The 27,650-nt window shown below is 40.8% G+C and overlaps 1 protein-coding gene across 2 annotated transcripts in view; it reads left to right on the top strand.

Annotated features, from left to right (window-relative positions):
- LOC144520974 (ERC protein 2-like) overlaps positions 1 to 27,650 on the top strand; it is a 165,497-nt gene that overhangs the window by 13,881 nt on the left and 123,966 nt on the right. For both annotated transcript variants that reach the window (XM_078255114.1, XM_078255113.1), the window contains exons 3-7: positions 1,742 to 1,816; positions 2,709 to 2,753; positions 4,609 to 4,764; positions 7,476 to 7,643; positions 20,852 to 21,019. In XM_078255114.1, coding sequence (XP_078111240.1) covers positions 1,742 to 1,816; positions 2,709 to 2,753; positions 4,609 to 4,764; positions 7,476 to 7,643; positions 20,852 to 21,019 — 612 coding nt within the window. The remainder of the gene's footprint in view (positions 1 to 1,741; positions 1,817 to 2,708; positions 2,754 to 4,608; positions 4,765 to 7,475; positions 7,644 to 20,851; positions 21,020 to 27,650) is intronic.

Here is a 27,650-nt window from a genome sequence, read left to right as displayed (position 1 = left end):
ATTTTTCTAATTTTGGCTTCGATAGTATTGTAGTTTCTCTGTCTTTTAATCTACAGTATCTGTAACTTGGTTTGTGTATCTGTCCCACAGTTGAGAGAGGCAGTGTCCCTCATTTTTCAGTGTCACTAAAACCTTTTCATTTTTCTTAGAGGTGCAAATTTTGGTAGGCATTAGTCAATGTGTGGGTGTATGCTGTGTTTTTGTGATCCTATGCAGTCCAATTGGTATTCCATGTGCCCACTTTTCCCCTTTCAAGCAGCTGCCTATAACACAATCAGACAGCAGCGGCAGGCAGCCCTCACTTTTCTCACCTACAGTGTAGATGTATAGATTTGTTTGTTATGAAGCCTATTGTCTGTCACCTGCAACTCTGTCTATGATAACTCATTTTGTTTCCACATAGCACAGGGTATGCTATAGCAGTGTACAAAACTGATGCCGTAGTCCTGCAATGATTCCTCTGTTAAACTGGAAGTGGTGGCCTAAAGCTTTGCCGCCACTAAGGTGCCTTTGAGCAAGGACCACTCCCTTATTACCATAACTGAGGTGCACCTAAGCCCCAACTGCTCACAGTGGAGGCACTTGCTGGCCAGCAGACAGTGGTTGTACTGGGCGGCTTCTGGGTGTGAACATGTGTGGCTGTGTGGGTGTGAACAGGACGCTAGTGACAAATATGATACCTTCCCCTTAAGACTAGAGCCAGAGCCTACAGTTGGACGTGTGGTGGTGACGCTGATTAAAGCTAAGCAGCAGCAATGATGGTTGTGTTGTGTTGGATAAATGTTGCAGTGGCATATTTCACATGTGAATGAAGCAGCTGCCTAAACTTGCTTGCAGGCGTCACCCCATTTCTTGCTGTGACTCTTTGAGAGAGGTGTTGATTTGGCTCTATGGTCATTTTAGAGCAAATTGTAAATGGTGATTTTGTATTTGACTTCATTATATTGAAGGTGTTTCTAATATTTTATCCACCCAATTTACCTACATGTACATGAGCGGGGCAGACATACAAAATAGCAAAACAGTCAATCATTTAAAATGCTTTCCACTTATTGCAGGGTAGTTGAAACTCATCATTGTTCTTTCTCCCCGAATGGACTTATCCTAATACTCAACAAGTACGTTTAACTTGCTGTGTGTGTGTGTGTGTGTGTATGTGTATATGTATGTATGTATGTGTGTGTGTGTGTGTGTGTGTGTGTTTGTGTGTGGGCATAGTTGTAGGTCAGAGCTACCATTAATTATTGATAGAAGAAGTGTAGCGCATGTGCTGGTAGAAAGTGTTGCTAAGCAAGAGCTTTAGCCTGCCAGAGACATCTGTGAGAGAGACAGAGAAAACAAGTGAGAGATAAGAAATAGATAGATAGAGACGGAACGAGTGATAGTGATTCATATGACCTATAGCTGAGTGTATATTTTTTCCCGCTGACGAACCGAGTCAGAAAGACGGTAAAAGACAAAGCAGAGAACAGTCCAGCACCTGGGAGATAGAAAGAAGTCCTCAGGATATCAACACACAGGGATCATCATAGGAAAAGATCATAGGAATGTTTTTTTTATTTTTGCAAAAAAATAATTTTTAAGGATGTACAGTAGTAGATAACGGCATTTTTAAAAAGATAGAGACTGGAACTGGTCAGACTGATCCGTGTATCTTTTTAAGTGGCTCTGAAGCAGTGGGTGTTAGAAAGTGCTGAAGATGATGAGCCGCCAGGCTTATTTTTACCGGGTCCCTCCACAGGAGCTCCATCGCCGAAACCAGCTCCAGGCCGATCCGGCCAAGACCAGGGCTCTGCAGACTGTCATTGATATGAAGGTAGGACTTACAGTAGATCTGGAATCAACAGAGCAGGCAACATTTTAAGTAATGTGCTACATGGGGAGTGTGTATGACATCAGTGAGATTAAACTGCGGTAGATGATCTTGTTTGAGCAGTGTTTGCTTTTTAGTTGCAGCATGTTGTCTGGTTTAGTCTGATATATCAGCTTCATACCAACAAAGCTTTAATTATTGATATGTACTACTGTAATGTGAGCAGTAGTAGAGGATCTGGCATGCCTTGGGAATGCAGACACAAAATTACATGCACAAACAATCTGTTTTGCTGTTGCCTCGTGTCGGTATGGCAGCCATGCCGATGTAAAGGCATTATTGGCCAATGCAGAGTGGAGCACTTATTCAATTTGTTTCAAATGTCACATATGGAAGCTTTCATTCTCATCTCAGCCCTTTGAAGTCGTGAGAGCTGTGAAAAATGCCGTTGACTCCACATGTGTCTGCATGCACACCCACACACACACACATTGAGTGTTCATTCAGTTATTTTTCACACATACTTTGGGATTTGTCTGCCTATTAAAAGACTGCACATGTGCTAGGATGCCCACACTGTTGTAAATGCATGAGAGGCCCAATTAAATCTGACTGAATTAATTAGAAAGGCAGAACAAACATTGCCAGAAGGATTAGAAATATGAATGGGGGAGAGAGCGTAAGATGTAACAATCTTCCTTTGGCGATGTTGATAATGAGGAGGACACATTTTCCTTTATTGTGGCATTTTGAAACTCTTGTTTAAGTTGTTGAGTATTTTCTGCCAAATTCTGTATGTTCTTCATCCTGTGTGTTTGTATGTTTGTTTCAGTTTCTGTGCTGTCTGTGCTGTTGCTTTTTCTAAGTGGCGTATGCTTCCGTTTTGTGATTACAGAACACCAACGCCCCTTTCTGTTTTGATCCTGACGTTATCTGGCAGGTACAGTAATGAGTGCTCACCTCTTAATCCTTCTGTCGACTCACCATGGGCTACAAATATACACCTTTTTTAATTTGTGTTGTCCTCTATCACTATCATAAATTCTCCCTGGGTTAGAAGGCAGCACCATCATGTACACTAGTTAATGTTTTGCTTTTGAGGCCCAACTTTTCTTTTTTAAACATCTGTTTATTGGTGTTTTAGAGAGCAAACAAACAGTATATACCGCATACAAATTCTATAAAATATTACACAAATAGTTTTACAAAGACATTTATATACACAGACATGAACACAATAGGTCCTATATGATAAACAATTAAGATAATAATCAAAGTACAAAGCTGCTGCACATACTTATTGACATCACACCTCAGATAGTTATTATAGCCAAGAGTTAGGGTAAGAGCCAAGGGGGTATTTATTGCCTAGCTTCCACAATATCAATGAAGGGTTGCCAAGTCTTGCCAAATGTGTCAATGGAACTACGTAATGTAAATCTGAGTTTTTCCAGTTTTAGGTGCTGCATAATGTCTATGATCAACATAGTGAAAGTGGGAGGTTGTGCGAGGCCCGACTAACATGCATTCCTATTGTACTGAATGTTGTTTTTTATATTAACCTCTGTATTTTCTTTGGGCTTGCCTTGTTTCTCTTCCTCTTGTGAGTTTTTTTCTATTTGTGCTCTGGAGCAGAAACAGATGCAATCAGTATGCAAAGATAGAGCATGGCTTATGATGCAGAAATCAACATGAAGCAATGGAAATGGCATAGCATAGTCTGTGTGTGGGCATTTTTGTATTTTGTAGAGGGATTCCTCTAGATACCTGAATCCCCCACCTTGACTTTAGACAGAGACTTGAGAGTCTATGTCCTTGCATACACTCTTTGTGTGTGTGTGTGTGTGTGTGTGTGTGTGTGTGTGTGTGTGTGTGTGTGTGTGTGTGTGTGTGTGTGTGTGTGTGTGTTTACCTTTATGCATTTCTGTTTGCCTGGTCTACATGTGATTGTGTGTTTGGGATGGTACATGCAGCAGGGCTGATGTCAGAGGATGTAATAAAGGTCAAATACTTACATGTTGCCTGTGGTTTGTGCTGATGGCATCATGCAATCTGCTTCCATTTATTCAATTACCTTTCTCTTCTCTTCCAAGGTTTAGCATTTAACGTATGTCTGAACCCACGCAGCTATAAACTTAAGGACCTGTCCATGACAGACCCTTCCATTCCCTCATAGATACTGCAAAGGAAAACATCTTGGCTGCACTCAACTGCTTGCTTTGATAATTCCCCTGTTTTACCAGACATTCTAGTCAGACATAGGGGTGCATTAATAGGTTATAATCTAGATACAGGACGATAGGAGATCTTCTGTGAATATGCTGAATCGTTGTTGCCGCTGTTTTAGCCAAATACTGACAATTTCTGTAACTTTACGAAATCAACAATCTGACGTTGACTCACTTCACGCCGTGATTGGCCAGATGTGCGGAGGGGTAAAAGGAGCCAGGGTTCTCCCTTAAGCTCTCTTTTTACATTTTTTACACAGCTATTTATGTCACTTATGTAAACGAACAAGTGTGTCACTATGAATGTCTTCCAGGAGAGAATGAATGAAAATATGCACCGTTATCCCTATTTTTTAACAATACCGCATCTATCCCCTCTATGGCGGCCTTTCTTTCATTAACCTGCTCTCTCCCTTTGTTTGTGCTTTTTTAATGACATTTTCGAGGGTTAAATTGATAGATAAATCAATAACATGTGAGACAGGTAAGCCCTTATTAAAGTCAAGAGCGTAATAGCCAAAGTCAGATTTTTGCTGATTCTTTGCCTGCCTACTGTTGCTGGTGCAGGACACAAAGATCTCTTCCCTGGAGAGGAACATCAGAGACTTAGAGGATGAGGTCCAGATGTTAAAGACCAGCGGCCTGCTGCACCCCGACGACAGGCACAATGAGCTCAAGCATGTGGAGGTCTACAAGAGCCATTCTAAATTCATGAAGACTAAGGTAGAATGTCTCTGCACGCTATCTGAGACGACTTCGTACTGCATGGCCTGAGTGATGCATGTTTGCCTTAAAGAATCAATTACGACTGTGTGAGAACCTGTTATGTGCCCTTGCGTGCTCATGGAGGAGCAATCTTGATGCCAAACTGCATGCTACAGTATGTTGTGTCCTTTTGGCATGCTTTAATGAGGCTTTTAGCCTCCCGTGTTGCATGGATACCAAGAACTCCTACGCTTAAAAATGGATCGGTTATTTCATATTTAGAGTGAGGTTTTTTTTCTTCTTTTTTTCTATGAAATGCTTGTGTGCCTTATCTACCTTACCTGTGTGATGACCAAGCATTGAACTGTTCTCCTATCTGTGATGGCTGACTGTTCTGAGGAAGCAAACTCAGGTCCTATCAGCTAACAGTGAACCGTATCTGTTTACTGTCCTACCTTCAGCTGGCAGGAAGACCTTTAGAAAGGCCTGACTAAGATTTCTCTCTTCCAGGCTGTATACTGGTTTATTCATTGGGACACAGTGCCCACAGGATGCAGTGCCCAAACTGATGCACACATTTGAATAGACACATGTACATATCTACAGGAGCCATATTTAAAAATGTAGTTTCAAGTTTCACAGAGTTCCTAGCTGAGTGTCCATGATGGCTGAGGCCCATGAGTAGTGTTGCATGTGAAAATGTTTCTCTTTCGTTCATTAATGGTGCTCTTTGTAGGGCTCATTTGTCATTGCATTGGGGAAGTTCCTGATGCAATCATAAAAGAGATGTTTTCATGAATGGGGCCCTGACAGATGAATGTGAGCTTACAACGACAGAGGAAAGAGCTCTCTCTTCACTCTTACTGACCTGGGATGATATACATCACAGTGATGGCCCTGGCTCGCTCTCCCATGTCTCATCTTTCTGCGTTACACAGAGAGACACCATGCGCATGGATATGCACAGACACACAGATTCATTTTATATCCTTGAAGTGTTTAGGGTACTGGTCTTTCAGCAGTGGTGGCGACTAGTGTTGAAGTGAGACTGTGATAAGAGAAACCAGAGAGGACAGCATCCCTGTCCTCTCTAGTTTCCTCTGTGAGCTTTGATATACTCAAACACTAGAAAGTTGCTTTTAAAAAACATTTGTTCAAGAATGATACATATTAGAGAAGAGGTTAATTATTTACCTAGATAATCATTTCTGACAGAACTTCACCAAGTGTAAAATTCTGAAGCTTCAGTGGTATGGTTGAGGAGTGCAGAGTGTGGAGGAGTGTGGAGGAGCACACAGCCAGCTGGGAAACCTAGATGATTTTCCTGCTGGCTGTGTGCCGTAGTTTAGTGGCTTGCTGTCTTCTTGTCTTTGTGTCTCTGTAGGAGCAGGCCTTGTCACCATGTGTGTCTTCCATCAGAACAGCTCCCACCTTCTTCCTCCCCCCCCAACATCCCTGGATCACAGAACAAGCAGAAGTACCCCTCTCATTAGTCTTTCTCCTCTCTCATTATTTATTTCATTCAACCTAATATTTCTGCTCCTTATTTGATTCATAATGCTCTATCACTTTATCATAATATGTTTAGTCCACTCCCTACTATGTTCCCATTTCCTCTTCTCTCTGTCTTACTATTCTCTCACGAGTCTCACCTCATAGAGTTCCATTTTGACACTTCAGTCTCCCTCGTCTCTCGGGCTCTTTATTTCTGCGAGTGAGAGTTGATTGGCCAAGCTCTGGTCCAGTCAGTATTCCCCCATTATGAAGTGAACCCTGCTCACACAATTAGAGAAATCTCTCCTCGAATCAGCTATGTGCATTTTTGGCACCAGTAGACAGATGACAATCTTCTGCACATGGCTAGCCTCAGCACAGAAACCTTGCTCTGTAAATGCATTTGATTTCCTTTGTGGTTTCTGTCCTGTTCTGTATGGCCTTCCTTAAAGCAATCTGTAATTTGTCAGCTATGTGAGTCTAATATTGCTCCTCATAACACCAACAACAACTGTCTGCATGCAATTTCACTCTTTGGCTGTTTGGCTTGGTGTGTCCATACAGTCCAGACAGTAGGCCTGGGACTCCCCTGTGTGTGGACTGATAATGTAGGATTGGTGATAATTCAATATTGTAATACTGTATATCATCTCTTCTAATGCATCATGAAACCATTGACATGCAGTATTTAGATATTATAGTTTTTAATTTCATGGTTAAATGGATGATAACAAGTTCAGGTTTACCAAAATGTGCCACAGCATGAGAAATATTTCAGATTTTCTTTTTTTTGTAAGTTATTTTTAATGTTATTATAGTTAAACAATTTGGCTAAGTAAAATGAAAAGGTTACACTTTTCACCATGATTTTAAATTAGGAGATAGCTTTCCCCCTCAGTCATCAGTTTTGTCCATATCGCACACTAGTATGTTCAGCATGTTTAAGCCTCTTTCAAAACACTTGCTTTGAACTCCGAAAGTTCTGTTCATAGAGAACAAAGTGTGGGGAAAATTGTCACTTTCAGTAATATACAACGTCAACACACACATTGGTGTGTTTTTGCACGAGGGTTGTATGTGGTTTGTGGGTGTGCATGTGTGTTTGTGTAAAAAAAGAGCTATTTCTTTCTCACTTTGAAAGTTGTTATCTGCAAGTACGTTTGTATATCAATTGACTCAATGGGGACTTAAAGGTTTTCATAACAAATGTGTGCTTGTGTTTCCGTGATTGTCAGATAGAGCAGCTGAAGCAGGAGCTGAACAGGAAGGAGTCGGAGATGCAGGCCCTGCAGACCAAACTAGAAACACTGACCAATCAGAATTCAGACTGCAAGCAACACATCGAGGTGCTAAAGGAGTCGCTCAGCGCCAAGGAGCAACGGGCCAATACACTGCAGACAGAGGTCAGTACACACACACACTGGCCATCACTGGCAGATTTACAGTGATAATGATGAATGTGTGCTGTTCCTGGAAAAATAACCTTTTATGACTAACTTGCATGCACAGATACTTATGAGATGACAGAGATCATCACAATATTTGCAAGTGTACATAATTCTGTCTTTTTCTGCCTTGGTTTCTTTCTCTTTCTGTTTCTCTAATGAACGTTGAGGTTGGTGGAAAAAATGTCTATGTGTGTGGTTCCTTTAGACCACCAGTGGGCTGGTACGTGTGGGCGGGTCAGTCAGAAGGCTGGAGAAAGCTGGCAGCTTTTTCTTCTGCATGTTTGAAGTTTGTTAATTCTTTGGCTCTAATGATTTTAGATTTTGCTGTTAGGGATGGAGGTGGGTTGTATGCAGAGAGATGGAAGTGTGGGTGGGTGTTAGCATTTTTCTCCATCACTCTCTAGACTTGGAACTGATACTTTAGATCTCTTTGTGTTAGGCAGTTGAAAATGGCCTGCTAACTATGTCCACTCATCATTACAGGAAGCAATTTGGGCCAAAATTAGGCCTAATTGTGCATACATGTGCAAGGAATTTTGGCCCTTGCAGTAAGTAGAATACATCATACTTAAAGGAATTGGTTTTCAGTGGGTGTTTTTTGTTTGTGTGTCCTACTGAAATGGCATGTAAATAAGTCTTTGTGTTTGCATGTGTGCCCTCTTGCCATAAGTGAAACTTTATGGCGCGACCAGGAGACATGTCCCCCCCCACACACACACACACACACACACACACACACACACACACTATAATCTTAACGATTATACATCCCCGAAAAGACAGGGAAAGAGAGATGGGCTCTTTAGCCCATGGTTTACAAATTCCACATCCCTTCTGTTTTGATTTTAACAAATCATGGTGGCTGCAGCAGACTGTTGGGGGGGGCAATGTCAGCTATTTAGTCTTCTAACTTGCTGAAACCATCATCACTATTGATGTAACAGTCAAGACTCAACTCTTCTTAAATTCAAATTTATAAATGTTAATCCTTAATATAATTTATCTTAAATCTTTAAAGGAAACTATAGAGTTCACACTCTTGCTGCACACAACTTCAGAATCCAAATAATCCCTGCTACACTGTAGATCACAATTGAAGCTCTCTAAATACATTGTTGAGGTCAAGATGTCAATTCAAGTGCCAGTGGGTTACATATACAATAGTTTATGCATAACACAGGAATATTATACCATTAGAATAATTTATCATTCTCGTTAAGACTATAATTGTAGTTGCTTGAGCCAGTAAATGTCTCTGCCAAAGTGGAAATGATACCCTTGAGTGGGCAGGTAGGTTGTGTGCGTGCGTGCGTGCGTGCGTGCGTGCGTGCGTGCGTGCGTGCGTGCGTGCATGCGTGCGTGTGCGTGTGTGTGTGTGTATTCGTGTCTGTTAATATGACACATATACAGTATGTGTATGTTTATGCATTAACATGTGGGTGCATGACCAGGGAATTATATATAATTGACTATAATGCTCACTGGGCACATCGTCTTCTTCTCACTTCACATAGGCTACTGCAGTGGGCTGTAATCAGATCCGACAGTCTTGATCACTACAAACACACACACACACACACAGTCACACACGCAAAGACATACACACAAAAACACGTACGCTGTCAGCGCTGATTGCTGGACTCTCATCTCCGGTCTCGAGTAGTTTTTCCCTGCTATTGAAGTGGCATTTCCCCCCTCTTGGGAAAGGCTAGGGTTTCCTGGACTAAGTGGGCAAACCAGAGGATGAGTAAAGATATTGAGTGTGCTTGAGGCCAGCCGTGGCCCTGCATTCTTCTACTGTCTGTCAGTCATTCGGCTAGAAAGCACAGCCATTCTCACAGGATCTCCCTTTCTCACCTCATTCCTTCCATCCACTCATATTATTACTTCATCTCCCTTCAGCAGTTTGTTTCAGCTTTCCAACATCTCATTAAAAATTCCTCAAGAGCCCCAGATTTTCTTTCTGTTTTGCTCATGACTACTGGGGCATCATACCCCTCCCCGAATGTGTGTGTGTTTGTGTGTGTGCCTGTCGGGTCTCATCATGAATGACAGTGATTGGTACAGTAGTCCACTCCCCCAGAGACAGACTGGTGTCTACCTGACGTGAGGAGCAGCTTCATCTCACAGACACTTGTCTCTAAAAGCAATTCACATCAGGATGGAAGTAAGAAGGGAGCAGTCAGGGAACAGTGCAGGCACTGTGAGCAAGGGAATGAGAAAATGGAAGTACATGTATTTGTCAGTCAAAGTTAAGGACAGCTTCTAAATGGGCGTGATTAAATACGGCTCCAGATAACTGGAAAATGTGGAAAATAATGAGTGTATGCTTGTGTGTGAGAGCATTGTGAGTCTGCTGCCCACGTCTGTGGAAACTTAACCCCTTAATACAGTATGCGTATGTGTCATTCCTGCCCGATCACGACAATGCATGGCTGTAACTATACTCCAGCCGATCGGGTAACCTATCAGAGACCTTCTCTGAATATTTAACCAGCCAGCGACAAAGGAACAGACCACAACTTTATTGGTAAAGGGGCTTGCAGGTGCTTTGACTTTGAGAACATGCTTTTGTATATAAACATTGGACTAAATGAGGCCAAATCTGACTGTTAAGACCTGTGGGCCTGTTTATCTGATTCAGCTGTTCCCAGTCACACTTCGTCTCTGTGATGACATGCTTAGGTGGGCCTCCAGTTTGAATTATTCACTTGGAAAAAATACACTAGAAAATACAATATTTACTTTTCCAAGAGCCAGAGATAGGACAAACCACAGTTAAAACAGTATCTGCTTAACATACAAAGTCCACAGTGATGCATATACTCCAGAGATATAAAAGTTAAGCAAATAGTTGTATTATACCTGACTGAGTTTATTGACCTTACTTTGCTGCAGCCTCCTCCAAAAGCCAACTATCTTTCTAACTGCAATACAAAGTGGGTGTCTCCCCAGCTCCACATACTGTGAGGACAGTGATTTAACCCATTCTGAATGGCCAAAATATCTGCAATATTTCAAATAATCTAACGTGGAAAACACTCATTTATGTGAGTTTGTGTTGTGGTTAATTTAGGTGCATGGTTATTGTAATGTTATGCCATGAAAAACACATTTCCCTAAACAAACCTTTAGGATATTGAGTACATTATTTTATGACTCCTGTGTTGTCATCTATATTTGTCCCGATATTGCTGTTTCTGCTGTCTTCTTTAGTGATATAATGCCTTAAGAGTCACATAATCTGAGCTATTACCTTTAATTTTTAGTGCAACAAATCGTGTTGTGTTTAATGTCTTTGACAGATATTAGTTTTATTAGTAAGGTTTTCATTTTGTGAAGGTCGATATGCATTGATTTAGATGAAGTTCATCACTTGAGGCGAGCATTTTGCAGGTGGCCACTTGCCCACACAGGGGAAATCCAGACCTGAAGTAGGTTCAAGGTTCTTAAGTCAAAGGCACATAAATTACACCACAACATAACATTTGATATTTTCCTACTCACAGAATGCCAACAGAAGTGTTAGCAGCAGCATGCCTTTAATGTATGTTTTGCGATGTGGCAACATGTCTGTGTTTACAGAGAGCAGTCTGTGGTATTTCGGTTTAACTTTCTCAGATGTGACCTCAAATATTTTGTGTTCTCTTTCATCACCAGCGTTTGCAGTGCGTCTGCCAGAAGACCTCCACTGAGTTTTGATTTTAAGGTTGAGGTGTAATGACTTGAAGAAGATATACATGACTCAAAAACGACTTGCTAACATCAACCGTAGCGACAGTGATGAATAGGGAAAACGAGAAAATAAAAACAAAAAAAAAGAATCTGGAGAGGGAAAGAATCAAGGATAGATGGAGCGACAGGAGGAAGTGAGAAGTAAGAGAGAGAGAGTAATAGAGTTGCTTGATGGATGTAGAAGGCTGTGGGCCTTTGTCAGTGAGTGATGCGATGGTACGGCGTGCTATAGTCCCTGCTGGACTATTTTTGTTGATCTTTCCTTGTTCTCTTTGCTGATTAATGGTTCATATAAGTAGTGAGGCAGAGAAAAGATGTGTTCCCAACCTGGTTACACTCCACCCTATAGTCTCCCCCTGCTGTGTTCTCACTCTCTGTCCTTCTTTCTGCCTCATTCACTTTTGCTCCCTCATCCATATTTTCTCTTCCATCCATACAATCTGCCTCAATCTGTCTTCTCTCCCCCCATTTTCTCGCCTACTACTCCTTCTCCTCTTTCCGTTATCATCCCACATCTTTTGGTACCACTGCAAGAAAGAGTGTATGTACAAATTAACTTAATGAAGACAACCATGAGGTGGTTGGCATAAGAAAATGGAAAACAGTTCCTGTTTAAGGCTGACCACTAATTATCGACTTCACATTTAAAACCTGGGCAATGGTGATGAGTCCATTGCAGCCCAGTTATAATATGACCTCATCTGAACTTGACTGACCACGGTCGCAACTCTCAGACCCAACAGCATGCTCCTGGGATCCTGGTTTGGTGCGGTTTGGGATGCAGTGTGAGTACCAAAGCGTTGGACCCCCAGAACAAACATGGCACGGTCCAAAATAAAGCCCTCGTAAGTTCTTCAGAGGCCATGTGGAAAAGCCATAAAGTGGAGTTATTGGGGTCAGAATGGGGATGAGATATTTAATGGTTTACACAGGGAACGAGGTAAATATGTGCACAACTGAAGGAGCTGGAGGTGTGTGCAGTGCACACACTTGTGATTGTCGGCTCCTTCGGATACTTAGGCTACTTAAGCAAATGCACGCACATTCGTGTTGTTGTGTATTCCCGCATATTTCGTCGAAAATGATGCGTTAAGTTAGGGAAATTTAATTTGTGTGATGGTTTATCCCACATGAAGGTCTTTGGGGAGTGCATGTGTATGATCTCTTTACATTTTTTCATGTTTTCTATTTTTGCACATTTTGAAACTTAACAAAAACACACACAAACACAGAGAGTAATTAGGGCTTTTCTTGATCTGCTGTCAGTCAGCGGCTGGTTAACCAGTAGGCACTGAGGTGCTGATAGAGACAGCCAGAGACAATACTCTCCTTTCTTTTTGTTCTGACCTCCTCGCTCCTCAGGGTCACCCTGCTTTGCTCTGACCACTTAACCTCTAATTTCACGCACGCACACACGCACACACACACACACACACACACACACACACACACACACACACACACACACACACACACACTCACTTAAGAATACAGTTGAAGATTTTTTACTCCCACTTACAATTCAACCCTTGTTAATAGTAGGTCTCTCAGTAGAATGGTTGAAGCAGAAGAAGCAGAAATACACAATGGACCTGCATACTGCATACTGTCTTCTCCTCCTTTGCAGGGACAATTGTGTGTTTTTTGGCTCCAATCCAGCACATTGTATTTGAAAGGAATCAATGAATATGAGGTTTGTTTGATTAGTGCAATTGCACAATAATCAATATTTCTGTTAACACGCCAGTGTTTTTTCAACTGTAATCCTAATTACCTAGCATGCATGTCTTCATGGTGGAGCAAACCCACACAAACACAGGGAGGACATGCAAACTCCACACAGAAAGGCCCGGAACAACCTGGATTCAAACCCAAAACCTTCTTGCTGTGAGGTAGAAGTGCTAACCACTGAGCTAAAGGGGCCAGAATTTCTATACAGTTCAGTGGATTTTCACCTCTTCATGAAAACTAATGACGGCTAAAAAGACTTCTCCTCCAGACAATTATGTATGCCCAGAGATGGGCACAAATACATAAAAAAGTGTCTTGGTACAAATTACAAATACTTGCTCATCAAATGTATCAAAATAAAAAACCTAAATACTGGTATGAGAAAATGTTTTTAATTAACATACAATTCTATACAAACTAATATTATTCCTGGTAAGGCATTTAGTAGCCTTAATATTGGTCTGACCTTTACCCCCCTACATAGAAAGGATTAGCTCTACTAATTTCTAACTTTATCATAGATTTGAAGTGGCCAATCAGGGTATCTTGGATGAGTGAGGCTGCAAATTCAGGGGCGCACGCTGGGTGGTTTCTGTCCGTCAAAGCGAACAGCCAATTGTAGTGCATTGGGGACACTGAACAGTTAGGCCACGGTGATGCACTAGTTTTTTCAGATAATAAGACTGGGCATTTAGCAGATGCCTTTTTCAAGAGCAATGAATAAGTGTAGTGGAGTAAGTACATTTCTAAGATCTCCAACTTTACAAGCAACCAATTGAACAAGTGGAAAATACACAAAACAGTGCCATTACAGCAGAGTATACAGTACAAAATAGTAGAAGACAAAGAGAAGCCCACCCCTCCCCTTCCCCCGAAAACCAACAACAACCTAAGAAAAAAGTATTCCCCTTTGTTTACCCCCTAACACTGCAGTCCAGGGGAACACAAATGAAATACGGTACTTCACAATGTTGCTGGACCCGACAGGACATGTCACGTAATTCACTTGCGTTTCTTTCCTAAAGTTTAAACCTGGAGATACAAATGTGTCTTATTTGAGAATAAAAATACATATTAAGTAATGTATTTAAGTATTTTTAAATACAGAATTACCAGTTAATGCATGTAGTTACTAATTAGATCTTTACTTTTTCTGTCCAGCAAAATACAAAATTACAAAATACTATTAAATAAGTATTTTAAATACATTTAATTGAAATACTGCTCATCTCTGCAAATTATGTTGGGGCTTGAGCAGGTCCTAATTTATGGTTAGATTGGTGTTTGGTCTCAAATGTGTGAACAACTGGAATATTCACTCTATAATGATTATGTCAAATTCATTTCACAGTGAAGAAGTGCAACAGGTCATGCCTTGTATTGCTTTTACTGTCATTCTGATCTATTGCATGGCTTGTTGCTCTGAGCAAATTGTTGTTCTCTTTCATAAAAACAATGGAAACTAGCGAGCCACACAGAACGGATATTAATGACAACATTTGAGTAGAAATGTATGTAATCATTTTTGATTGACACCATAGGCATACTGCCTTTTAAAACTGCCTTACAGTAATGTTGTCACTAAAGTGAGGCAGCAAAGGCACCACAAATGAATGTAACCCCTGTCAATTACACAATGTATGTAGTAGAAAAGGACTGAAGGTTCATTATTGACCTAGGAAATATCAGCAGATGAAAGTTTGCTCAGTGTCATAGAGATAGTTCACTTATGGATTTCAATCGTTTTTTAAGTGACAACTCCAATGTTTTCTCTACTATAAGTTCATGAGGGTGTGTTACACAAACCAGCAGAATGACAGACAAGAAACTGTTTTACTTGATCAAGCCCTACTGTGCACTGTAGACCTGCGATCGTTTGCCAGAGTGACTGTTCACTGTGGTTTGACAGGAAATGGATTCCCTGGAAACAGGATGTAGCAACTGGCGTGCAGCGCTGGAAATGATCAGGAAAAATAATCAAAGCAGGAGCAAGTGTTAATGGGGGGGAACGCCTGCAGCGTCTCTTCCTTTATATGTGCATGTGCGTCCATCTTTGCTGGAGGAGGTAATGATGATGGATGGAGGGTGAAAGAGGGAATGAGGCAGATGTGTGCAGTGTGGGTTAGTGTGATGGTACTTGGGATGAGTCTTCTACATTTTCTGTGTCATATATCCATCCTCTGGTACAATACAAAAAGCATGACATGATTGACTTTCGTGCTTTGGCAAAAAACATTCATTCATTATGTTGACAAAGATCCTTTTGTTAGTGGATCCTGGGAGTTCTGTGTCTGTGCTTGTCTACGTCCTTGTCCTTTTTTTACATCTGCATTTTCCCATGTTCCCTCTGTAGCCTGTGGGCAGACAGCTGTGTTGCCATGGTTTACTCCACAGATGTCGGAGTGTACAATGAGACTGTGCCCCAAACTCCACCTTGCAGCCCCTGCTGTGAGGCAGTTTACATCCGATTATTATCCCGAGCCGGCCCTGAGGTGATCCGTCTTTTATACGATTCCTGATCAAAGCTCTAACTGTTGCCTTAACCCTGGCTTTGATGACACACCTCCATTGATACCCAGCCTAAGACCCAGGACAGGGGACGTCCCTCATTTCCGCACAGATCAACCCCGGTGTCGTCATGTCTGGTGCGGCCAGCTCAGGTGGAGAGGAAATCTTCTGCGTGTGCATGTGCTTGCATATACAGTGCCTGTGTGTGTGCGTGCGTGTGTGCGTGCGTGTAAATTAAAGAACCCAGAATCAGCGCAGGGTCTTAGAGAAACTCAGCGCTTGTTCACAGTTGCTCTGTGAAATGCCTCATTCTTCCGTTTGACAGTGCAACTTCCCACTGCACCTGTGCACACACACATGCATGCCAAAATGCATTAATGCTCTCATATGAAGAAAAAAAAACACTCTGTCTAACTTCACAACCTTCAACATTGACTTCTTGACATCTATTGGAAGTTTCTATTGCCTCATCTGGAAACTATGGATCATTTAACGCTACTCCTCACATCTGTTTGAGTAAAAGACACTCACAGTGTGAGATGCTTATACTGTACACCATCTGTTAATACTGCAAACATGTATTTCATAAACTGGATTGGCCATTTTTTATTAACCTTTCACCAATCTTTGATAATGCAGACATTAATCAGAGTGACAGCAAAACTAACAGCAACTGGCTGTTAACCCAGCAGTCCACATCCATTCTCTTCCTTCATCATACAAGAGTGTGTTGGTTTCTCTTTGATACAATACACAGATATATATTTAACGTTTAGATTCTGGTGGTCGAGCATCATCTTGAAATGAGATAGCCTTACTTCTTTTAGTGATACAACCCAGACTTGGCCACATTAATTGCTGGACAAACATGAATTAGTTGAACATTATTTCATAAATGTAGATGATTAATTTCACAGCACGGGCCTTTAAATAAATTATGTCTAATGGCTGCCCTGTGCTGTATTTATACAGGTTGGCAGGATGTCATACAGCCAGAGAAGTGAATAACTCAGACAGCTTTGTGTAGTGCACTGCAGCAGCCCGAGCAGACCTGAGTTCAGATGTCCCATACACTCCACCAGATCCACTCTTGGGATTAAACAACTTTTATGGTGGTGTTGTCAGCTACACAAAGAATGAGAAAAAGTTGGTGTGTGTGTGTGTGTGTGTGTGAGAGAGAGAAATGTGTTCATGCATGAAGGGCAGAGGTATTTAAAGAGCTAGAGTGAGAGATAAGAGATCTTATTAGGAATGCTTTTTTCTGGTCAACCTATGACTCTACTCGTACCAAAGTGGTGAGAGTGTTTGAGTATGCAAGTATTGGTGGATCCCCGGGATTTTGCGGTGGTCTCCCCATCGTCTCTGGTTCTGCCGTTTTGACTGTGGTCTACTCATATAGTCCCTGTGTTGTTTATTGCGGCCCAGAGCCGACGCTGGGCCTGATACCTTTGCAGATTTGTCTGCCAGAAAAACTTTTATGATGAAATGTGAGGCAGGAAAAAGGGAGGTGAGGACAAACAGAGAAGCTGTTTTCTTTAAGCCTCTGTTTTACTTTGCTAACCAGTGTCCAGTATCCACATTTGGCTGTCATTGCAAGCATGAGAGAGGAAGTCAAGGGAAATGAGGATGTGTTTATGCATGTGTGTGCATGGTTGCATGTTTAATTGCAGGTACATGCATGTGAATACTGTTGAATATATGCATGTGTGCATGCACACTTTAGTGGTTATTAGTTTGTGACTATAATTTATTAGAAATTCCAACAGAAATTCCCTTATTGCAAAGAATTAATAGTTGTGCAACCACAGAATCTAGAAAATATATCAAAGTCATTTTTTTAAATGATATGTTGCTGAGTGAGGGGCTGGAAAGCATAAGTGGAGTTTTTGGGGGTGGAATATGGGGTGATATAGATGTTCTTGTATTTCCTCTCTTCTGAGAAACGCCTCAATGGAATCCCCAATGTCCCTTTTGGATTTGAACTGCAGGCCAGACTGGACAGCAGTGTGCTCCTCTACTTCTTTGCCCTTGCCTTTCACTTTCGTAGTCATTCTCTCATACACTAAATAAAAAAACAAAAAGCTGTGATAACAAAACAGAGTGTAGTCCCCAGTATCCAATTGCATAAGTAGAATGAGTACCCCAGTTTTCCCGAAGAGCGTAAGAGTTCTGCTTTACATGTTATCGCTCTCACTTGGAAACACAGAAATGCACAAACCGACAAAGTCATAGCTGGAAAATGTGGGCCTGTCCCACAGACAGCCTGGCTTGAGGACTTGAAGGACTTCTGACACCAACACAATTACTTTGTCTCGCCACAGGACCCACACACCTTTATACGGCAAAAGGAAAACTCCTGGAGATTTTGGAGCATGGCATAGGGATGGAGTGTTGAAAGAGAGGTAGTAGTGACGAGTTGAAAGAGAGAGGTGTTGTTGGAAGACCAGGAAAATTAGAGAGGAAATTGAAGGAGAAGCAGAAGGTTAATCACCTTGACTTGTTAGCTGTCTATCATCTCAGCATGTGTGCCAGCTGATAAAGCCATACACTATTTCCTGTAACAGATATACTGATGGAGTCGTAGTTTGAGCCAGTGGAGGAGCATCATGTCAGTGGTGTTAATGTGCTCTTAAGGATTCCTATCATCTCTCTCCAGCTTCTTTCACTCATTCATTTATGTTTCCCTTTGCTTTCACCCTAACTCCTCTCCATCCTTTCATCCCTCCCTCCTCATCGGTCCATCTCTCCCTCCTTTTTTCGTGTACTGTGCCTGGCAGCGGTGAGTGCTTTAAGAGGGTATTAGCAGGGCGTCTGTACAGTACTATCACAGCTTAGTGGGCCAGTGCATGTGAGGCAGCAGGGATTTCCTGTTAGGCCTCTCTGCTACATTCTTGCTAAATTGCTCCTTGCCAGGTGGTGTTGGAGGGGAGGATGGGTCTCTCTTTCTCCCTTATTCTGTCTCAGACACACAGTGGCAAAGACACATGCACACGCACACACACACTCATGTGGCAGCACATGGGCGCAGCACAGGATAATGTGTGTGCGCTAACAAAGGATTAATGGTGCCACTAGTGTGTGTGTGTGTGTGTGTGTGTGTGTGTGTGTGTGTGTGCCAGTGTGGAGTGGGGAGGACAGAGCAGGGCTCAGTATTAGACTCTGGTTGTCTGCCAGAGGAGCAATATGAGATAAATACTTCACCATCTTACACCTGGGGGTCCTGGCCTGCTTCTAATGCTACTGCTTGAGAGGAGCCCTCTGTGTGTCTGTGGCCTGCATGTTGCTCTCTTATTTTACACAAGAATATACAAACATGTAGGTAGGGACTAACTGTGGCCCAACACAGCTGTACCTCTCAATTGTGTTCTCAGTATATCTGTTGTGTTTTTTCCAATTCTGTAATTATTAGTGCCACATTATTGTTTTTTCTACTGTGGCTTGTTAGTTATTTCTCGTTAGTTATTTTCTCATTTATTCTGTAACATTACAGAATGTTATATCGAAAAAAATATATTAATGAATCAACTTTAGAGGTGCTGAAAGGTGTATTTTTGAATGATGGTGAGAGGAACCACGCAGGCGAGCTGTTCCCCTGCCTTCAGTCTTGATGCTAAGCTAAGCTAATTGTCTCCCTGTAGTGATCTCTTAATTGTTCTCCTATAGCTCTTTGAAAGAAAGGGAATAACACTTTTTCACAAAATGTTGAACTATTTCTTTGATTTGTAGAAAGTAATTATATATGTCAGAGCTGTGCGGAAACAACTATTTTTTTATACTGTTAGTTAAGCTTTATTTACAGTATAAAAGTGCATCATATTTTATATGCTCATTATAGGTTTTTAAACTCTCGATATGCAAAGTAATTAAGTGTACAAATATAAAGTAGCATAATGTTGAATACTCCTCCTTAGTACCTCAGAGTTGTACTTTGGTACAGTACTTGAGTAAATGTACTTAGTTACTTTCCACCACTACTCCCTCCCTTTATGAATCTCCTTACTTGCCCTGTAAATTGTTGAGAGATGAACTGGACTGTACAACAGAGCCTTTGCTTTAAGTGTTTTCACACGTCCCCTCTGTGTCCATGTGAGGGTTGTTAAAACTGTTAACAAGCCTCCCTCACTGCTTCCCTTTATCTACAATATGTGTGTGTCTCTTGAATTCATATAAAACACATGCACAACTTAAAATTAAGTTCAAATGGGTTCGCTCATTGCGCCATTGCAATAAGTGCTGGAAATGTAATCAGGTGTTGAAGAGCAACAAAGGAGTATAGTGCGTGCGTGCGTGCGTGTGTGTGTGCGTGCGCATGTGTCAATGTAGGCGGTGCAGCAGAACACTGAGATGTCCAATAAGAAGTTCTGGAGTGAGCTCAGATATCACTCATCTCATTGCACACAGACATATACAGAGAATTTTAATGTGTGAGTGTGAAGTGTGTGAGAAGTCTGATCTATGGCAGCACTGGCCCAAGACACAGCACTCTCAATAACACATGATAGGACAGTCTCCTTTTCGGTCTCTCTCTCTCACACACACACACACACACACACACACACACACACACACACGTACACACACACACACACACACACACACACACACACACACACACACACACACACACACACACCCTGCATCAGTCCACAGTGGTTTATATTATGGACAGTAGGTCAAAGCTCAACTTTTACTACTTCCAAATGTCAACAAGTAAATGTGTTGAGACATGTCAGTTCCAGTAATGAATAATAACATATAGGCCACCTGACTGAGAACTGGGAGAGAAAAACGTGGTGTAAGCTTTCATAGTTTTTTGCCTGTATTCCTTTGTATTTTCATAAGTGTTTCTGTTTTTCTGTCTCTTTTCTGTCAGTCAAATCTGTTTCCTGACTATTACAGTTTATTACAGATTACAGTCACCCTATTAGCTTGCTTATCCATCTGCCTGTCTGGCTTAACTGTATGAATATTAGGTTAATTACACATTCTGACTCTTATTTCCCCTTTTCACTTGTTGTCTACCTGTCTATTAGTATAAGTATATAATTTGTGTTGTAACGCAGCTCCCTTGCGATCACTGTCTGACTATATGTCGTTCAAACTCCCTATTGGTTTGTCTGTTCAAGTTTCTGTCTGACTTCTTATCTGCTTATCTGTACTTCTGTACCTCTTGTCTCGGTCATTTCTAGGTAGATGCTCTGCGGGTGCGTCTGGAGGAGAAGGAGCAGCTCCTGACCAAGAAGACCAAGCAGCTGCAGGACCTGACTGATGAAAAGAGCACACTAACAGGAGAGATCAGAGACATGAAGGACATGCTGGATGTCAAGGAGAGGAAGGTTAATGTCCTTCAGAAGAAGGTAAGTGAGACCAGAGGTTGCTTGTAGTGATAAACCCACAAAGAAGTATTACCCGATAACATATCAATGTTGTGTTTTCAGCCTATTCATCTGGCCCAAAATGGCCAAACATATCAATTAATACTGCAAAGATAGAAAGTGCTGGTTATGATTTTGATTAGGGTTAGTTATACACAACTAAGAAAACCCATTTTTCGATGATTGTAATCTATTCCTTTTCCACTCTACATTCGCTAGGAAAAAAAAAAAAAATTCTCTGTTCTGGCCACATGATCATGTCTCTGGCATTGTGAGTAGACAGTGAGAGTGTTTGTTAAATTAATCATTGCATGGGTGCCTAAGATCTGCTACTCACAGTTGATCACTATAACATGTGGTTTGCAAAGATACCGCCACACATAAATGTGTTCTATACCCAGACCAGCACACACATCCTTCTCTATCTATCTATCTATCTATCTATCTATCTATCTATCTATCTATCTATCTATCTATCTATCTATCTATCTATCTATATGTCTGTCTGTCTGTCTGTCTGTCTGTCTGTCTGTCTGTATATATATATATATGCACACCTGCTCACACACACACATATATATATATATATATATATATATATATATATATATATATATGCACACCTGCTCTACACACACACACACACACACACACACACACACACACACACACACACACACACACACACACACACACACACACACACACTTGCACGGCATGTCTCAGATGCCTTAATGACTTTTATAAGGTTAGCTATTTAGACAGGGCCAGTGGCCACTTGTGGTGTGCATGTTGGCAATTCCTCTATAGACCAATTACACACACATAAAGGTCCTCTCTAAACTTCCTTGTTTCCTTTCATGTCCTCAAATTAGATATTCCTCTCTCTCCTCCCACCCTCCCACTTGCTGAGTTTAATGAAAAAAGGTTCCAAAGGTCGGATGCAGTTGACTTTATTTCACAGTCATGTTTGTTATAGGCTGTCAGTTCATTTTGGAGGCATTTGGTGGGAAGTTTGAAGTTTTAGTCACCATTTGTGTTTTTTTTTGTTAAAATGATTTTTGATTACATTGTTGTGTGCAGTGGGTCTGTTTTACTGTAAACCTCAGTTGCCATTTCCATCCCTCAGTGAGATTAGGTTGGATGATGACTAGGCAAATATTTGGTATATGCTGCTGTATTTTGCTTCTTCATTGATGTTTTTTCATCTGTCTCTTTGTAGAAAGCCTCTTCCTCTGTATCCCTGTGTGTTTCTCCTTGGCTCTTATTTTTCTGTCCAGGGCACCTACCTCTCCCCACACATGCTGTTACTCCTAATCTCAAAAGCTTTCTTCCTAATTTTTCATGCCACAGTTTATTTTTTTAAATCCAGAAGTGATACAGCACACTTATATACAACATGACTTGTAGTAAATTAGGCAAACACATTCATTTTCAACACTACATGTGTTACTGTAATGTGACATGAATGAAAGAAGTATTTTACACTGTGAAACGACAGGTGTTTCACTCCATTATCCACACAGTATACACTAAAACACAATCTGATCTGGTTTTCTAAACTTCCTATTTCCCAACAGCCCCTGGGGGCTATAACTTACAATGCTGTGTCTCATGGGAAAGGCAGGAGTTGAGCTAGAAGTCAAAGCTAGTTTCCTTTCTGGGCTTCATACTCCCTAAGTTACTGCTGGCTTATTATGAAATACACCAACAAGCTCTGTGTGTTTGAAATCTTCGCATTGAGCAGGAAGTCCTCCCTAGACACAAATCTAAATGCCAAGGAAGTATTTCCTAGCTAAAGGGTGACTGCATGTTTTTCAGCAATGACTAAAATCCAGCAAATTAAATGTGTAGAGGCTGACCTGGATGTGAAGCTTGATTAAGAATCTTAAATTAGCTTTCAGTTCTCAGGTTTTGGCTTTGTTGTTGACACTTTAATTCATTATCATGCCATTTTGAAAAGCTGACAGAAGTGTATACTATAGTGACAAAACCTTGTCCTTCCACTGCTACCCAATGCAACTGTTGTTTTGTCAAACATATTAATCATCAGACAAGAAATAAGCAAACACCAAAAATAAAATCACACTTGTAGCCCCGTTTTGATTTTGACAAATTTGAAAACTTAATGAATTTGCACTCAAAATACAGTATGTAAAATGTGTGGTGACAGCATTGCTTTGTTCACCAACAAGTAGGTGAGCTAAAGTAGATGTAAAATGGAAGTTTCTAGTTGAATTGCATCATATCACATCGCATTGGTGCATTGAGCTGAACTTGACTGAAGTGACGTATTAGTTTTGCTCACAATTCTTCCAATTATTGAGGTAATTTTGATGATTTCAGATGGTCATTTGGTTTCATGGAACAGTCCTACTGTGCATTCCTATCCTATATCAGTTATATATATATATATATATATATCGTCATCGGAGGATTTTTTTGCCAGAAGCTAGAGACTAGCCAGATAGTTCCGCATGTTTTCAACCTGCCCATAGGGGGTGGGACTGTCACTACCCGATGTGAGTTGAGTGCCATCTTAAAGCTAAGCTAACAAGCTCTCTCTTGCTCTCTCCCACAGCAACCTTGCAATTATGTGCATTCAAACTACCGCACATGTGTACCACCGGGATACACTGGTACAGATCGGAGAATATGCAGAATATGCAAAATTTATTACAGACGGAATACTCGACACACTACGTCAGCTTCGCCTGTTACGCAGACCAGAACCTCAGCCTGCGGTGACGCTTGATGCTAAAAGCCTTTCTGCTCTTACATATTTCTTTAAGTTCTTTCTTAAAGGTTTTTCCTTCATTTTCGATGTTGTCCTTCTCCAACCAGAAAGCATCTCTCATCTTCTGGATAACTGTCTTTTCTTGAATATAGGCCTTCCTCATCATTGCCATCTCCTCTTTTTCTATCTTGAAGGACTCCCTGTCATCAGCCATGGCATCATTTTCAGCATCAAATGCCTTCCTTTTCATATGTTGTACCCTGAGTTCTTTGTTGAAGTTTTCTCTTTCATTTTCTATGTTCTCCTTCTCCAACTGGAAAGTATCTCTCATCCTTTGGATGTCTGACTTTTCGTGAATGTAGGCCTCTCTCACCATGGCCATTTCTTCCTTTTCTATCTTGAAGATTTTGCTTTCCTCACAAAAATCCCTTTCTGCATTAAAGGCCTTCCTTCTCCGAGATTTTGCCTTGAGTTCTTTCTTGAAAGTTCTTCTGTCATTTTGCATGTTCGCCTTCTCCAACTGAAAGGCATTCCTCATCTCAGTCATTTGAGCACACTCTCTTTGAAAGGCCTCTCTCTCTCTGGTCAGTATTTGTTTTTCCATCTCCAGAGTCTCCTTCATCTTCTTTATGCTTGTCTCTTCACACAAAGGTTTTTTGGATTGTGCCTCCATTTGCCCCTCCAGCATGTTTTTCTCCAGATCGAGATGAAAACATCTTACTGCAAGCAAGTGCATTCTGGGCGTTGTTGTCTTTCATCCACATGAACCAAAAACACATTTTCTGGCTTTTCTCGGTCTAGATGGCACCAATTTTTACTTTAAAAAAAAGAATTCACATTTCTACTACATAAATAACCCAATTTAAATACATTCATCTTTCCAGCGGTGAAATATCCCTTTTAATCTAACCTTTTTGGTTCAGTTCAACCACCCAACTTTAACCTCCCTGGAAGCATGCAGTTAATTTAGATTGATGTGACTACTGCTTTTTTTTTTTTATAATTATTTCATCTCTCAGAGATATAGAGTTTCTGTCAAACAAATGGGTGTGTACTTACCACCAAAAAAGGTAGGAAAAAAGTTCCATCAATGAAGTTTCAGAGTAACACTTGCAAGTGCAATGGGAATTTTGTTTCTCAATGTGTTCAATCCTCAGTGATCTGTGTACTTCCATCATACTTCCATCATGATGCGTATGAGTTCTAAGTTCTCAGTTCTGAGTTCTAAATTCGTAGTTCTTAGTTTTAAGTTCTATGCATCACATTACAAGCAGTTGCCTTGGTTATCTTGACATAAGAAACTACTCAATTTCAATTACATTCAACTCAAACAAGCTTAATAAATGTTTTATTTTACATTATATTATATTTTACAATCCATTACCAACAGCAACCATTTAGTCTCTTTTTTTAATTAAACATGACTGTGTTTCTTAAAGGGTGATAAAGAGCTGCAGTTAGATTCCCTTTCCACAGCAGTTTGTCAGTTTCAGCTGTACTTCGTTAGCTTCATGCTAACATCATTATCATTATCATGCTAACATATTTATGTTAGAAAGAGTTGTAGAGAGTTGTATTGTATCTGCCTGCACCCAGAGATAATGGAGAGATGCAGGTACAGAATGGCCTCAAAACCTCTATTTAAAAGCCAATAGCCAAATGGTTATGTTGCATACCACATAACCGCAACATCCCTGGCTCGATTTCAGCTGCGGACCTTTGTTGCATGTTAATACCCTTATCTATCTCCCCTTGTTTCCTATCTACCTCTACTTATATTATCAGCTTTCCAGTAAAGGCAAACTGCCCAAAAATAACCTAAAAAAAATAGAAGGGTCATACAACAGCAAGACACTGTAGTGTAGTGTTGTTCACCTCAGTGTGATCTTCAGACACACATTTGGATTGTGAATTAGCAGAAACAAATCCTTTTGTCAACTTACTGTCAACAGTTTTTAGAGGGAATCTGTCTTTGGCAGACAGTAGTTCCAATAAAAAGATCGGATTACCCAGAGCAAGCAGGACATTGTTTCTGGAGGAAGATGTTGCTATAGATTTTTAAAATATATTTTTTTCAATGCTGGGAGCACCACACATGGAATTCCATTCATCTCTGTTGTATTTGGGTGGTTTCAGAAAACCTGGCCAAATCATACTGAAACTATCTGTATGGCTAGATACGGACCTCCAGAGGATTTGAGAAAATGTGTTCTTTTTAATTTGGGTGGACCGACCCTGTGACGTGTTATGGCTAATGATAAAACAGAAAAATGCTGCTCTGGTGGCTCTTTTTCTAGGACACTATAACTTACAAATCTGTATACAAGGGGAAAGACAGGAATGTAGCTTGGAAGCATAACTTGTTTCATTCCCGGTTTCATACCATATGAATCATTGCATCCCAATTGTAAAATACATTGGCTGACCCTGCCTCTTCCCAGGACAGGATAAAGATTTCCCTGACATTTCCTGCATCTAAATATCAAGGTACATTTTCCCCAATAAAGGGGGGCTTTTGTCATATGACAAAACATTCCTGATACAGAAAAGCAAATATGGGTTGAGGATCAGCTGAATGTGGGTCAGCAGAGAAGCTTATGAAAGTTATTTTAATATGAACAAGGACTATTGTTGCTTTTATGACACAATAGGATCAGGTTTAGCTTAGATCATGTAAAAGTCCATTGAGTGGCTGACCTTCAACTTATAAAATGATCCGCTCTGAATGAGCCAACCAAACACAGTTCATAGAGCTATTAATCTCTTTAATATGTTCTCCCACTGATGAAAAGAGTAAATCTTCATGTTGCAATTTTGTATTCTTTGACTAGAGGTTAGACTAGTATTACTTGATCTCAGTGCTGCATTTGATATGGTCGACCATGACATATTACTAGACCGATTGGAAAACTGGGTTGGCATTTCTGGCTCAGTACTAAAGTGGTTTGAGTCGTATTTAAAGAATAGGGACTACTTTGTGTCTATAGGGAATTATACATCTCAGCATACATACATACATACATACATATTATACATGTGGAGTTCCCCAAGGCTCCGTTCTGGGGCCTCTCCTGTTTAACATCTACATGCTTCCACTGGCTCAAATTATGGAAAACAATAAAATAAGTTACCATAGTTATGCGGATGACATACAATTGTATATAATCTTATCGCCAGGGGACTATAGTCCAATACAACAACTGACTAGTGCATTGAACAAATTAATGACTGGATGTGCCAGCATTTTCTTAAATTAAATGACGAAAAAACTGAGGTGGTTGTTTTTGGAGCAAAGGAGGAACGATTAAAAGTCAGCACTCAGCTTCAAACGATAATGTTAAAAACAACAGACAAAGACAGAAATATTGGTGTAGTCATGGACTCAGACTTGAATTTTAACAGTCACATTAAGACAACAAGTCAGCCTATTATCACCTTAAAAATATATCAAGGGTTAAAGGACTTATGTCTCAGCAGGATTTCGAAAAACTTGTCCATGCTTTTATCTTCAGTAGACTTGACTACTGTAATGGTGTCTTTACAGGGCTCCCTAAAAAATCAATCAGACAGCTGCAGCTGATTCAGAACGCTGCTGCTCGAGTCCTCACTAAGACCAAGAGAGTGGACCACATCTCTCCAGTTCTGAAGTCTCTACACTGGCTTCCAGTGCCTCAAAGAATTGATTTCAAAATACTTTTGCTGGTTTATAAATCACTAAACGGTTTAGGGCCAAAATACATTTCTGATCTGCTACTACACTATGAACCACCCAGACCTCTTAGGTCGTCTGGGACAGGCCTGCTTGTTGTCTCCAGAGTCAGAACTAAACAGGGGGGAAGCAGCGTTTAGTTTTTATGCTCCACATATCTGGAACAA

The sequence above is a fragment of the Sander vitreus genome, chromosome 7, assembly GCF_031162955.1.
Source record: "Sander vitreus isolate 19-12246 chromosome 7, sanVit1, whole genome shotgun sequence".
Taxonomy (NCBI): Eukaryota; Metazoa; Chordata; class Actinopteri; order Perciformes; family Percidae; genus Sander; species Sander vitreus.
This window is presented reverse-complemented; position numbering and strand designations above follow the sequence as displayed.